This window comes from Mustela nivalis (assembly GCF_964662115.1).
Source record: "Mustela nivalis genome assembly, chromosome: 15".
NCBI classification, from domain to species: domain Eukaryota; kingdom Metazoa; phylum Chordata; class Mammalia; order Carnivora; family Mustelidae; genus Mustela; species Mustela nivalis.
The window spans coordinates 13,497,119-13,509,768 of record NC_139034.1 but is presented as its reverse complement, the minus strand read 5'-3'; the positions used below and the strand labels follow the sequence as shown (position 1 = coordinate 13,509,768).

Here is a 12,650-nt window from a genome sequence, read left to right as displayed (position 1 = left end):
TTTGGTAGATCAAAAGTCTGCAATGCCCACCATGTAACCTCCCATATTCTCAGCCCATTCTCATCAGGATTACAGACACCCCCTTTCTCCCCCTGTCCCCCAGCTCAATGATTTGGGTTCTGTAATGCATTTATACATTACAGATATACGGATCTCATTACATATATACATATGTATAATATGCGATGTATTTCCTATTTTATTTCTTGAGAGGTCCAGTGACACTCAGCTGTCTGGTCCAGGTGGGAAGGTCCACATGGAGAACCTGCTCCTGGTTCCCACCTCTTGGGCGCTCAGCTCTCTGACCCTCCACTGAGCCCGGATTTTTAACCATCTTCCTTAGGAAAGGCAAAGACCTGGAGGGACCAGCAAGCAGGAGATCCTACAGGCCTGGGCTAGTTCAGATCCTCCTTGGGCCTGGCCTCTTTCCCGTCTGCAGCTTTGGTGGGTGTCATCTGTAAAATGGAGAGGCCAACACCAGCTTTGTTCCCCATCTCCGGAGACGTGAGGATCAAGGGAGATAAAGAGCGCTGGAAGAAGGGCTCCAGAGATGAGAAGGTGAAGTGACAAATACCAGAGCGCGCTTCACAATGAGAACCGACAAGTGCAGCTCTGGAGATGAGCTGGTTCCGAGAGCCGTTCAAGGCCACCCAGAGGTCTTGCCCAGGCCGCGGACTCGGCCGCTGTGATCCTCAGATCCTAGTCTGGCAGCGCTGGCTGGGCCTGGAGAGAAGGGCTGGAAGCCTACCGCGGGTTCACTCCCTGTGGTGGCTGAACCCAGATGGGCGCGAGCGCAAGACGGATCTCATCGCTCCTGCGCTCCGGTCGGGGCAGTTCCCGATCCAGGCCGCGCAACACACAGGGGCCACCGAGCTCCGGGCCCCTTGACACAGTGCTTCAAAACCAAGCAGGAAACTTTCTCAACTTCTCCCGACTCAGAGTTGTTCAGAAGCAATCATTAGGAACAGCCCGGGTTCCCTTCCCATCTCCTGGAGATGAAAGACAATTTTCCTCTGTATAACCTTTTACTTTGTAAAGCAGAAAGTGTTTTTAAGACATAGGTGTGATTATATGACATATACCTAGGGTACACATTCTGGCTCTTTTTTTCCTGGATTTTAGCCGCTGATTTCAGTAAAATAAACATGTACCTGTGTAGGTTCGCTGAATCTTCACAGACAACATGCCGTGTCACCAACACCCTGCTCAGGAACCCAGAACTTTCCCAGCACTCTAACGACCCCATTTTGCCCCCCCCCCCATTACTGCCCTCCACTAGTCTGACTTCTACCACAGGCTCCTTGGTTGGACTGTTTTGAATATAAATTCTTTAAAAAAAAAAAAACTAATTGCCTTAATTTAACTTAAATCCCAAATGTGAGATGGACTCGGAGATGCAGCCTGAAGCTAGGATCATAATTTATGTCCTGCGAGAGGCAGGAGTTTCCATGGGGGAAGAGAATAACCGATTAGCAGTGACAGTTGTTTGGGGCGCGGAGTCCTTCTGGCCAGGAGCTCAGGGAAGACAGGAACTGGCCCATCTCTTAGGAGATCGTCTTAGCTCGTCTTCTCCCGGGTTGGTCAAAAACGTTGTCATCAAAGTAATGGCTTCCCTTTTCTTTTCTCTTTGGTATAAAAGGAGCTTGTGATGCGCCCCCACCCCCGCTTCCACCCCGCAAATGCATACACGCTACTACTCAGTCTCCAAGCCCAGATTCCCACCAAGATAGCTCTCCCCCCTCTCTTTTGCAAGTCTCTTGATTTCATTCTTTGAACCTGTGATTGGAGGTTAAAGTGCACCAGGTTGGAAGGAGGAAGCTCTTAACAATAAAGGTTTGAATATTTAGCTGTGATCAGGTCTCTGGAGCTCCCCCCTCCCCTTATCTTTTAAAATGCAAATCGTGTTTCGGGGGGTTGTGCGCAGGGTACGCGCTGCGCCTCGACGTCTCCAGCCATTGGTGTCTGTGTCATTACTAATAGAGTCTTGTAAACACTCGTTAATCACGAAAGGCCGCCGGCCTGGGGCTCCGCACTCCAGCCTGTGGCGGGTCTTCCCCGCCTCTGCAGCCCAGTGGGAAGGAGGTGGGAGGAAAGAAGGAAGAAAGGGAGGAGGGAGGAGGCAGGCCAGAGGGAGGGACCGCCTCAGAGGCAGAAGCGCCGCGAAGAGCCAGCGGAGCTCCGCGGGCTGGGGCGCAGCCGGACGCCCTTCTCCGCACCCCGCCTCGCCCCTTCCCCTTCGCGCCCTCCGGCAGCGTCCAGCGTCGGTCCCCAGGCAGCATGGTGAGGTCTGCTGTCGGGCCCTCGCCACCATGTACGTGAGCTACCTCCTGGACAAGGACGTGAGCATGTACCCCAGCTCCGTGCGCCACTCTGGCGGCCTCAACCTGGCCCCGCAGAACTTCGTCAGTCCCCCGCAGTACCCGGACTACGGCGGCTACCATGTGGCGGCTGCGGCCGCCGCGGCAGCGAACTTGGACAGCGCGCAGTCCCCGGGGCCGTCCTGGCCCGCCGCCTATGGGGCCCCGCTCCGAGAGGACTGGAACGGCTACGCGCCGGGGGGCGCCGCGGCCGCAGCCAACGCCGTCGCCCACGGCCTCAACGGGGGCTCCCCGGCCGCCGCCATGGGCTACAGCAGCCCCGCCGACTACCACCCGCACCACCACCCGCACCACCACCCGCACCACCCGGCCGCCGCGCCTTCTTGCGCCTCGGGGTTGCTGCAGACACTCAACCCCGGCCCTCCGGGGCCCGCCGCTACCGCCGCCGCCGAGCAGCTGTCCCCCGGCGGTCAGCGGCGGAACCTGTGCGAGTGGATGCGGAAGCCTGCGCAGCCGTCCCTCGGAAGCCAAGGTAGGCGGTGGCGGCGCCCCGCAGGAGGTGGCTGCTGGGCGGGCCGCGTGTCCAGGGCGGACCGAGGCGTCCAGAGCTGTCTAGGGGCTCCGCGCCCCGAGGGCCAGGGCGGGAGACTACTTCAGGGGGCCTCGACTGCGGGGCTTCTCTGCTGTGCCTGGGCTGGCAGGGGGTCGGGGCGAGAGTGGATATTTTGGTCTCCCAGACCGCGTTCGGTTTAGCGCAGAAGAGAAACTTCCTCCCTCCAGCGGTCCTTCATTCGTACCATCCCAACGCTCCGGGGACGCTCCCAGGAATGTCGGCGGAGCAGGCGGTGCAGGAGCGCGTCCTCCTCCACTTGCCACCCCGAGCACCGGGTGCGCGGCTGGGAGCCGCCGGGGAAAGGGAGCCCTGCACTCCATCGGCCGGACTTTAGAGCATTTCTTTCCACGCCACGGAGCCACTCAAGAAGAATGGTGGCCCGGGGGCACCAGGAGGGCTGCGAGGCTGTGCTCGGGACCAGGTTCGACCATTCGGGCCAATTCAAGGGATCTCAAGAGCTAGGGCGAGTAAGAAGACGTGGGGCAAAGCTGCTGTTGCAGGAAAGGCCCCAGGAACTAAGGGGAAAGGAGGGCGTCCTTTCATTGAACCTTTGATTTGCAAAGATTTAGAAGCTGGGGGGCTAGGGGCAAGAAGTCATGGGAGTCCTCCTGTGTCTGCGGAAGCCGGGGACGAATCCTTGGTGAGGATTCAGCTTCTGCTCCAGACAGGGATCATTCGTCCCAACCCTTCCTTTCCAGGGTTTTGGGGTGGAGGGAGGTGTATGTGTATGTATGTTCACATGCGCCTGTGTTCAAGAAGCTTACTCAGGAGATGTCCCTGCAGACGTCCTAGGTTTGCCCCATTGTGGGGGCTCATTAGTTCCGGGTCTGGCCCTTCTGGTATTGGGATGTGTGTCAAAGTGGGAAGGAAGTGCGAATAGGTGTGGTGGGAGAGAGTCCTGTTGGCGTCCGCTTTGCACTCCTTGAAGTCTTCCTAGCCCTTTGCACTTCCGCTTTTTTCTCTTTCCTTCTTTCTGGCCCAGCCTTGTCCTCTTGCAGGTTATGGCCACTTTGCAGAGGTTTATAGCCAATTACTGCCGTATAAATCAGAGAAGTCGTTGGGGGCTGTCTCTGGGCATCGGTATTTGCGTCACTGGGCACATGCCGGGTGGGAAATGCGGCCGCCCACGGAGTAGGCCACAGGGCCAGACTCGAAGCCTCGGCTAGGTCCCTTCCCCAAGAGGAGGCGCCCTCGTCTGAAAGGTGCGCCGTCTCAGAGAAGGCTCTCTCTTACGGAGCCGGCCTGGGGCGCAACTGGCAGCCACCGGGGGCCCTAAGGGAGCCCTTTGGTTCGTCCGGGGAGAGCGGCCGCCGGGCCGGGCCCGGGCGGGGGAGAGGGAGGGGAGCCGCAGGAGCCCAGGCCGCGGGGTCAGCAGATGAGAGGCCGCTGTGATGTCCCGCGCAGAGGTGGCAAGGCCGCAGTCGGCGCCGGGCGCCCTTGTGATGTTAATGTCGGGAGGCCGAGGCCCGCGGGCCAGTGCCCTACTCCTCTGCGGAGCATCATCTGTCAAGGGGCTAGGGGGCTGGTCCTCGGCCCGGCCCGCTTTGATATACACCTTCCCAGCCCTGCCATTGTCTCTTTTAGGGCCCGGAAAGAGGGTGGTGACTTTCGCAGTCAATAATGAATTCTCACAAGTCCCTCTCATCTCTCCCCTCCTCCATCCCCCTCCTTGGTTCCCAGGGGGTGCGGGGCGCCTCCTAGGCCCTTGGGGCTCGAGCCGCAGAGCGCACAGGGGTCCGGGTCACCGCGCTCCCGGCGCATCCCGGATACTGAAAGGGGAGCACTGGAACAAGAGCCGATCCCAAGCACCCAAGGCGAACACCGCTGCTGAGATGTTCAGCGCGGAGAACGTTTTCTGCGCCCTGCTCCCAAGTCCCGGGGGTGCCCTTTAGGCTCCAACCGCGGCTGCAGTTTCTCCAACCCCGCCTGATACTCCCTGCGTGACCTCGTCCGACTCTCAGTTTCCTCATCTGTAAAATGGGGCGACTACCGCTGGCAGCCTCGAGTGGGTTTGAGGCAGCAACGCGTGTAAACGCGCCTTCCACTCGGAAAGCTCTCAGAACGTGTTAGTTCCCTTTACTTTCTTAGCAGCCGCGGGGTCGGGGCCGCTGCGCCATTCAAATGCGCCTGCCGGGCCGTGTTTATGTTAATGCGCCTGGCGGGGAGGGGGATGAAAGCCGGGACCGCCATTTGCTCAGTAGTGGTAATTCAAACAGAATGCGGTTGTTATTAAGGCATTGAAAGGGCTTTTCTTTGATAAGATCGCCTTGTCCTGCATTGTTTGCGACTGTGTTCCCTTTTCAGCGGCTCGGGGGAGCTCCCTCTGATCCGGCCTGTATCTTCCCAGGGCGCTTTTGTTGTGGTTTGCAAAGGGTTTTTACCTGAACAAAGTAGGCCTGCGGGGCATTAAACACCTCCAAGAAACTCCCAGACCCTTTAGATCTTCCTGGAGGACTGGGCACCGAGCGACTGAACCTGTCGGGCTGCAGAAAGACCTGAACCTGGGGCCAACGAGGAGGGAAGAGCTCCCGGCCGGGGGTGGGGGCCCTACCAACGACTGACCCAGGACAGACCCGGTGCAGACGCCAGGCTCGGGCCCGCTCCAACCGCGACGGCACTATTTGTCAAGGCCCTTCAGTAAAACAATCAATCTGAGGTTTAATATGTTGACTCAATCCAATGAGCATAGATCACTGGTCTGGATAGCTCTGGCAGAGTTTGTAGCAGAAATAAATGGGGGATTGAAAAAGAAAAAGCGCCAAATGCCAAACCAGGTTCAGCCAGGTATACAGTGTTCCCCGCAGCTGGGGGGAGGGTTTTCTGCCAGCCAGGCACCAGCTCAGAATTCTACCAGATGGGACTAGTGTGCCTGGGAGAAGTTTCTGGTGACTTGAGAGAAACTGTCAGCTTCTGCACACCTCCCCCTCTTTCCACTTTTTTTTTTTTTTTAGATTTTCTTTCTTTCTTTCTTTTTTTAAAGAATTTATTTATTTATTTGACAGAGCGATCACAAGTAGGCAGAGAGGCAGGCAGAGAGAGAGGAGGAAGCAGGCTCCCTGCCGGGCAGAGAGCCCAACTTGGGGCTCTATCCCAGGACTCTGGGATCATGACCTGAGCCACCCAGGTGCCCCAAGATTTTATTTCTTTATTTGACAGAGAGAGACACAGTGAAAGAGGGAACACAAGCAGAGGGAGGGGGAGAGGGAGAAGCAGGCTCTCTGCTGAGCAAAGAGCCTGATGTGGGGCCCCATCCCAGGACCCTGGGATCACGACCTGAGCTGAAGTTAGCCACTTAAGGACTGAGCCACCCAGGCACTCCTCTTTCCACTTTTAATAAAGCAAACAGAAAGTAACATTGCCACCAGCACATACCCACCACCCCCCAGCTGTTTTCAGGGTGGGCTTCCAACCCCCTCTCGCCTGAAAATCTGAATACTCCCAGGACTCTGGAGATTCCATCCTGCCCCCTTTGCCTTTGGGCCTAGCGTGATCCAGTACTGTATTTGGTTTACCAGAAGGGTGGTTGGGTTCTGTTATCGTGTGTGAATGAGGTTTTAGTTTTTCTTCATTTTTAAAAACCACTTAACCTCAAGGTTAGTTTAGTTGTCTGGATAGGCTCGTACCCGCCCCTCAGGACCCCCTGGGGGGTCTTGTCAGGCCCGGCAGGAACCAGCCAAACCCTGGCCCCCTGGGGCGGTGGAGGAAGAGAAATGGCCCTTGGGTTAGGGAGGTTTGTCATTACCCATGACTGATGGGCCGCTTTGCAGTTCTCAGCCCTAACTTCTCCTTCCTCTTCAGTGAAAACCAGGACGAAAGACAAATACCGAGTGGTGTACACGGATCACCAGCGGCTGGAGCTGGAGAAGGAGTTTCACTACAGTCGTTACATCACCATCCGGAGGAAAGCCGAGCTGGCTGCCACACTGGGGCTCTCCGAGAGGCAGGTGGGAACCGTCTTGCTCCCTCTAGGGCCTGGTCACTGGCAGCGAGTGGGGGGTGGGGGCAGGGGGTTCCTCAGGCAGAGTTAGAAGCTGGGCCCCAGAATCTACCTAGTTCTGTGAGCAGATTAAAGCGGGAGGATAGAGGGGCGCCGGCTGGCTCAGAGCATGCAGCTCTTGATCTCCTGGTTGTTGAGTTCAAGCCCCACAGTGGGTGTAGAGCTTACTTAAAATCAGTAAGTAGGGGCTCCTGGGTGACTCAGTCATTGATCCTTTGGCTCAGGCCCTGATCCCAGGGAGTACGCTTCTCCCTCTCCTGCTTCCCCTACTTGTGCTCCCTCTCTCACTGTATCTCTCTCTGTCAAATAATAAATAAAGTCTTTTTTTTTAAGTAAGTAAGTAAATAAGTAAATAAATAAATAAAGCAGGAGGATAGAGAGTATTTCCTTCCAAATGCTTTTAGAAAAGGTTCCTTCCACCTCTAGATGTCTTCTTTGGATGTTGATTTTTTTTCTCCTCTTTTCCGGGACCCGGAAGGTGCAAGAAAAAAAATATGAGTAGTAGTTTAATCCAGAATTCTTTTTTGGTGAAAGAAGACTTAAAGACCTTTTTAATTTGTGCCCAGTATCATACCTAGGGAAAAATTAATGTAAGACCCTAATCCCAGGGCTCCTGGGTGGCTCAGTAGGTTCAGCCTCTGCCTTTGGCTCAGATCATGATCTTAGGGTCCTGGGATGGAGCCCCGAATCAGGCTCTCTGCTCAGCAGGGAGCCTGCTCCCCGCCCCCGCGCCTGCCTCCCTGCCTACTTGTGATCTCTCTCTGTCAAATAAATAAATAAAATCTTTTTTTAAAAAAAGGCCCATGAAAATTAGAGTGAGGCTTGACTCATGAACACTCTATATGGTCTAGAAAAAGGCGGAGTCCACTACTGTGAAGCTGCACACTGAATCTCGTTCTCAGGGGGCGCCTGGGTCGCACAGTCTGTTAAGCATCTCGGGCTGTGATTGTGTGATCCATCCCCATGTGGGGCTCTGCAACCCGAATGGAGTCTACTTGGGACTCTCTCCCCCTCTCCTTTTGCCCCTCCCCCCACGCACTCACATGTTCTCTCTCTCTCTCTCTCAAATAAATGGACAAATCTCTCTCTCTCTCTCTCTCAAATCTCATTCTCAGCTTTAAGGTGAGGAATAATACTACATTTCAGTTTAATTTTGAGAGGCCAAAGGCTGGCATTTTGAACTATATCCATGTTGGTCTTCTCTTGCTTGTTGTGGAAAAGGCTCTGTTTTCCTTGTTTCTGTTTGTGGAAAAGTTTCTGTTTTCCTTGGTTCTGAGACTCTGAACTTTTCCAGTGAAGCTGTAGATAAAGGCTGCTTTGGAACAAAACGTGGCGAGCAAGGAGGGAGGAAGGCTCTTCTCTCCTGAGGCTGTACTGGGCTCGGGAAGGGCTCCAGCGCTGGGCTGTCCCGAACTCTCGGGTGAAAGGCTGGGAGAAGGTCTGGGGGTCCAGGAGTTCGAGAGGGCCCTTCTTTAGCTGGGGAGGGAGATATGGCAGCTGGGGCTGAGGACCAGTTCCTTACCCCCTCCATCGGCTCGTTCATCACCCTCTGTTTTTCTCCATCTTCCATTTCTAGGTTAAAATTTGGTTTCAGAACCGCAGAGCCAAGGAAAGGAAAATCAACAAGAAGAAGTTGCAGCAGCAGCAGCAGCAGCAGCAGCAGCCACCGCCCCCGCAAGGTCCACCGCCTGCCCCGCAGCAACCCCAGCCACAGCCAGGCCCTCTGAGAAGCGTCCCAGAGCCCCTGAGTCCTGTGTCTGCCCTGCAAGGCTCGGTGCCTGGCTCCGTCCCTGGGGTTCTGGGGCCAGCGGCAGGGGTGTTAAACCCCACTGTCACCCAGTGACCTCCAGTGGCCTGCAGCAGCAGAGCGATTCCGGGCTGAGCCACGAGGAGCATAGACTCTGCTAGAATCCTCAGGAGAGACCCCCTTTCCTCCCAACCACAAGTGTACACCAACTTACCTAGCTCTCAGAGGAAAAATGGGGGCCGGGAGTAAGGACAAGTGGGGTTGGAGGCCTCCAGGAAGACATTCTCCCAGATTTGGACTTCTGCTGGTCTGACTCTCTGCCAGCGAGAAGATGGGATATGACTACCGAGGCTTCATTTAGTGCTGGCAGAAGCCTGGCCTGGACTGACTAAACAGACAGGCTGTCAGCCCTCACCTCCGCAGATCTTGGCCTCCAAAACCTGCGGGACACACCTCTGATTGAAGCCGAGGGGAGAGAGGAACTCAGGGTGAACGCCAGCGCTTGCAGCCAAGATGGCTACTGCCTACTCCCAACCATTCAAGGGCCAGCTGGTCCCTCCTGCCTCAAGGGCAGGCAAGCTTTAACTGCAAAAGTCAGAGGCAGCTAAGATAGAAACCTGGACCTACCAAAGACTGCAGAACCCCCAGGTCTTTGTCTTTCTTCTCTTCCCTTCCCAGACCAGGAAAGGCTTGAGTGGTGTATGTGCTGCTGTATGGTGTGAGGGGCGTGGTTATGGGGCTCCAGGCCTGACAAGAAGGCCCCGGACAGGGCCTTGTTTAGAAAGCCTGTCACCAGAGCTTCTCTGGGCTGAATGTATGTCAGTGCTATAAATGCCAGAGCCAACCTGGACTTCCTGTCATTTTCACAATCTTGGGGCTGATGAAAAAGGGGAGTTTTTGTTATTGTTGCTGCTGTTTGGGTTGTTGGTCTGTGTAACATCCAAGCCAGCATTTAAAAAGCTTTCTGATTCCATGGGGGAGAGAAGTAATACGGTGAAGGGAAGTGGGGGGGGAGGTATTTGAACACAGTTGAATTTTTTCTAAAAAGAAAAAAAAAAAGAGAGAGATAAATGAGCTTTCCAGATTTCAGAGTCTGTATTTATCATCCTCAGATTTTATCTGGAATTATTATTATTTTTTTTTTAAGAAATGAAATGTCTACTTGAGAGCTAGTATTAGAAAAAACTAGGGAGCGGGTGGAGAAGGTTATCTGGATAAACTCATTTTACCCCAGAGCGTCAGAAGCCTGAGGGAGCAGGTTCTAAGACCTTCCCTGCCCCCAAGCCTGAGCCCAACCTTGGATTGTGGAATGTGTGGTTCTCCTGGGGTGGCTTTGGGCTAAATGTACATCTGAATGGTGAGCTGCTTCCAAGCTGTGGAGAATTATGGGGGGCGGGTGAGAGAGTCCCCTCCTGACATCTCATCTAATGCACGTTGATGCGGTTGCAGACATCCCCTTCCTCAGTGATTCCCTTCACCCGAGGGATGTCCCATAATCCAGCTTGTTAAACAGAAGCATTTAGTAAAAATGCTGTGTTTTCTGCTCTCTCAAGGGAACATTTCCAGGAATATAGTCTTCTGTGAATCAACTGGGCATTTCTACGAGCCCTTGTCGGTCTCCACTCCTTGCGGTGTGTTGCGAAACTGCCCCCCTTGCCCCACACCCACGCCCCCTTCCCGCACTCCGTAAAGAATTCAAGACCCAGTATAAGGAGACCGTTTTTATAGTAGTTGCTTGTTATCTAGCCGATCCACTGGCACCACGCTGCTGCCCTTGAGATTTGGGGTCCTGGAAGCTGCCGAGCTGGGCGCTCTGGCAGGCGGGGCATGGGGAAAGGGCTTTGCTCTCCGTGTCGGTCTTCCCACAAGCACCTTCGAGCCCTAATCACCGCCCCAGCAGACGCAGGAGGTGGCCCGAGGGCTCGGGAGGAAGGGCAAAGCAGCAAGACCTAAATAGCGCCTGCAGCATGTCCCCGGCTCTGCGGCCCTTCCAGGTGGCATTCCGCTCCGGGATTGAGAAAGGGGCCCTGGTGGCCGGGCCCGCGGGCGCCCGGCTCGGAGCTGGATGGAGAGTGCCTGGCCCGCCCCTCGGGCTGGGGAGTCCGCCGAGCTGGGGGTGGCGTTCCAAGCGGGTTATCCGTCCCCCCCGCACCCCCGCCGACCGGTCCCGGGTCTCTGTGCCTCCTGGGGAGTCCCGGCGCTGGGAGGAGAGCGAAGACCCGCACCCGGCCGCGCCCACATGTCCGCCCCCAGCCGCCGCCGCGGTTGCTATGCGTTGCTGTGAAACGCCTGTCAATAAACCCTGTTTGGACAGTGAAGCGAGAGCACAAGGGTTGTTTGCTTAGTGGTTAGAGGTTCAAAAGTCAGCATTGTCCCGCTGCAAGCGATTACAAGTTCCCCTCGCCGGGTCCGGCCCCCTCGCACAGACGCCCGCCGCCAGCCCGGGCCCCGCGCATCCGGGGCGAGGAGGGGCGCTCGGCTGCTCTCTGAAATGCAGGTCCGGGGCTGCCCGCTGGTCTCCCGGGTCGTGGAGGGGGCGACCAAAGAGGGCCCCCGAGGGCAAGCGAGGCCACCGCGCTTGGGACTCCGAGACTCGCCGCTGGAGCAAACCCGAGGCAACTCCGGGACTGGGCGCGGGTGGGGCGCCGGAGGAGGCGTAGGAAGGTCGGCGCTGGGACGCCCTGGTGTATTTTTGACAGGGTGACTTCGCTGTTCCCAGGGCCTCCAGGTCCGGGACCAGGATCCCTACGCCTTCCTCTCCATTCCTTGGCCCTGCGGGCGCCCTTCCGTCTCTCGGTCCGCCAGGGGGCGCGCGCGCTCCTCTCCCAACCAGGAGCCGACCGGAAAGGGACGCAGTTCTGACCCAGCAGCAAGGTTGCAAGCTCTAGCAGCCTTCCCGCCGCGGCCGCTCCCGAGCTGGGGCGCGGCGAGATTTCCCCGCTGTGGTCGTGGGCCTGCTGAGACGAAGGTCAGACTAAGTCAGGCGCGTTGAGTGTTTAAGAAAAACAGATTAGGGTGAGGGGAGCTATTCGCCATTCTAAAAGGGCCTTCTTGCACGAGATGTTTTTTTAAAAATTACAGGACTGTGGGTACGGTATGAATATATAGGAAGACTGTGAACTTAGGATAAATATGGGGAAGAATGTACCCGTGTTGTGGAACTCATGTCAAAAAAGGCATATAAATGGAGGCCTGGCTGGCTCAGTCCGCAAAGTGTTCTACTCTTGCTCTCAGGGTCGTGAGTTCAAACCCGGTGTTGGGCGCGGTTAAGATAAAAAAATATTTAAAAAGGTGTGTGTGTGTGTGTGTGTTTTAAGGCATATGTGGATAGAAGACAGTCTGAGTCTTTTTTTCTTCTGTGAACAATTTATGGCTTTATCATATTCATCCAATAAAGTTAGCAAGATGGGCTGTTAATGAGAGCAATAAAAGTTTCAACGAGCCTCACTCCTTTCTGATAATATCTGTAAGGGGCCTACATCAGTCAAGAAAACTAATCTTAAATAGAAATCTTAGTATATAAACAGCAGTATCCTTGCTGTTGTTATTCACAGCCCCTCAGGGAAAAAATAAGAGAAGACAACAAGCAGAAGTAAAGAAACTTCGGTTACATGGGGCGCCTGGCTGGTTTAGTCTGTAGAGCAAGCAACTCTTGATCTGGGAGTGGTGAGTACAAGCCCCAAGTTGGGCTTATTTTAAAAAAAAAATCTGTAGACTTTATTTTATTTTAGAGACAGGCTGCAATTTACTGGTTTAATGACCTTGAGGAGAGCCCTACCACTAACAGGGGAATTGAATAAGGTAAAGTAAGGGAATGGAATTTACAACATACACTTAGGATTAATCCCCAATGATGACAAGACCTATTGCTGCTTTTTTTTTTTTTAAGATTTTATTTATTTGAGAGACAGAGATCACAAGTAGGCAGAGAGGCGGACAGAGGGCGGGGGGAAGCAGGCTCCCTGCTGAGCAGAG

General features: G+C 55.2%; 1 protein-coding gene across 2 annotated transcripts; it reads left to right on the top strand.

The window, feature by feature from the left end:
• The first annotated feature begins 2,136 nt into the window (after positions 1–2,136).
• Positions 2,137–12,117, top strand: CDX2 (caudal type homeobox 2). 2 transcript variants are annotated; one of them, XM_082700552.1, is made up of 3 exons: positions 2,137–2,850; positions 6,730–6,875; positions 8,505–12,117. In XM_082700552.1, exons 1-3 carry the CDS (start codon positions 2,310–2,312, stop codon positions 8,769–8,771), a joined length of 954 nt encoding a protein of 317 aa, XP_082556678.1. In that variant the 5' UTR covers positions 2,137–2,309; the 3' UTR covers positions 8,772–12,117. The 2 variants fall into 2 exon arrangements, with proteins under 2 accessions (XP_082556678.1, XP_082556679.1); XM_082700553.1 differs by having other exon boundaries at positions 6,730–6,871; positions 8,505–8,795.
• The last annotated feature ends 533 nt before the right edge of the window (positions 12,118–12,650 follow it).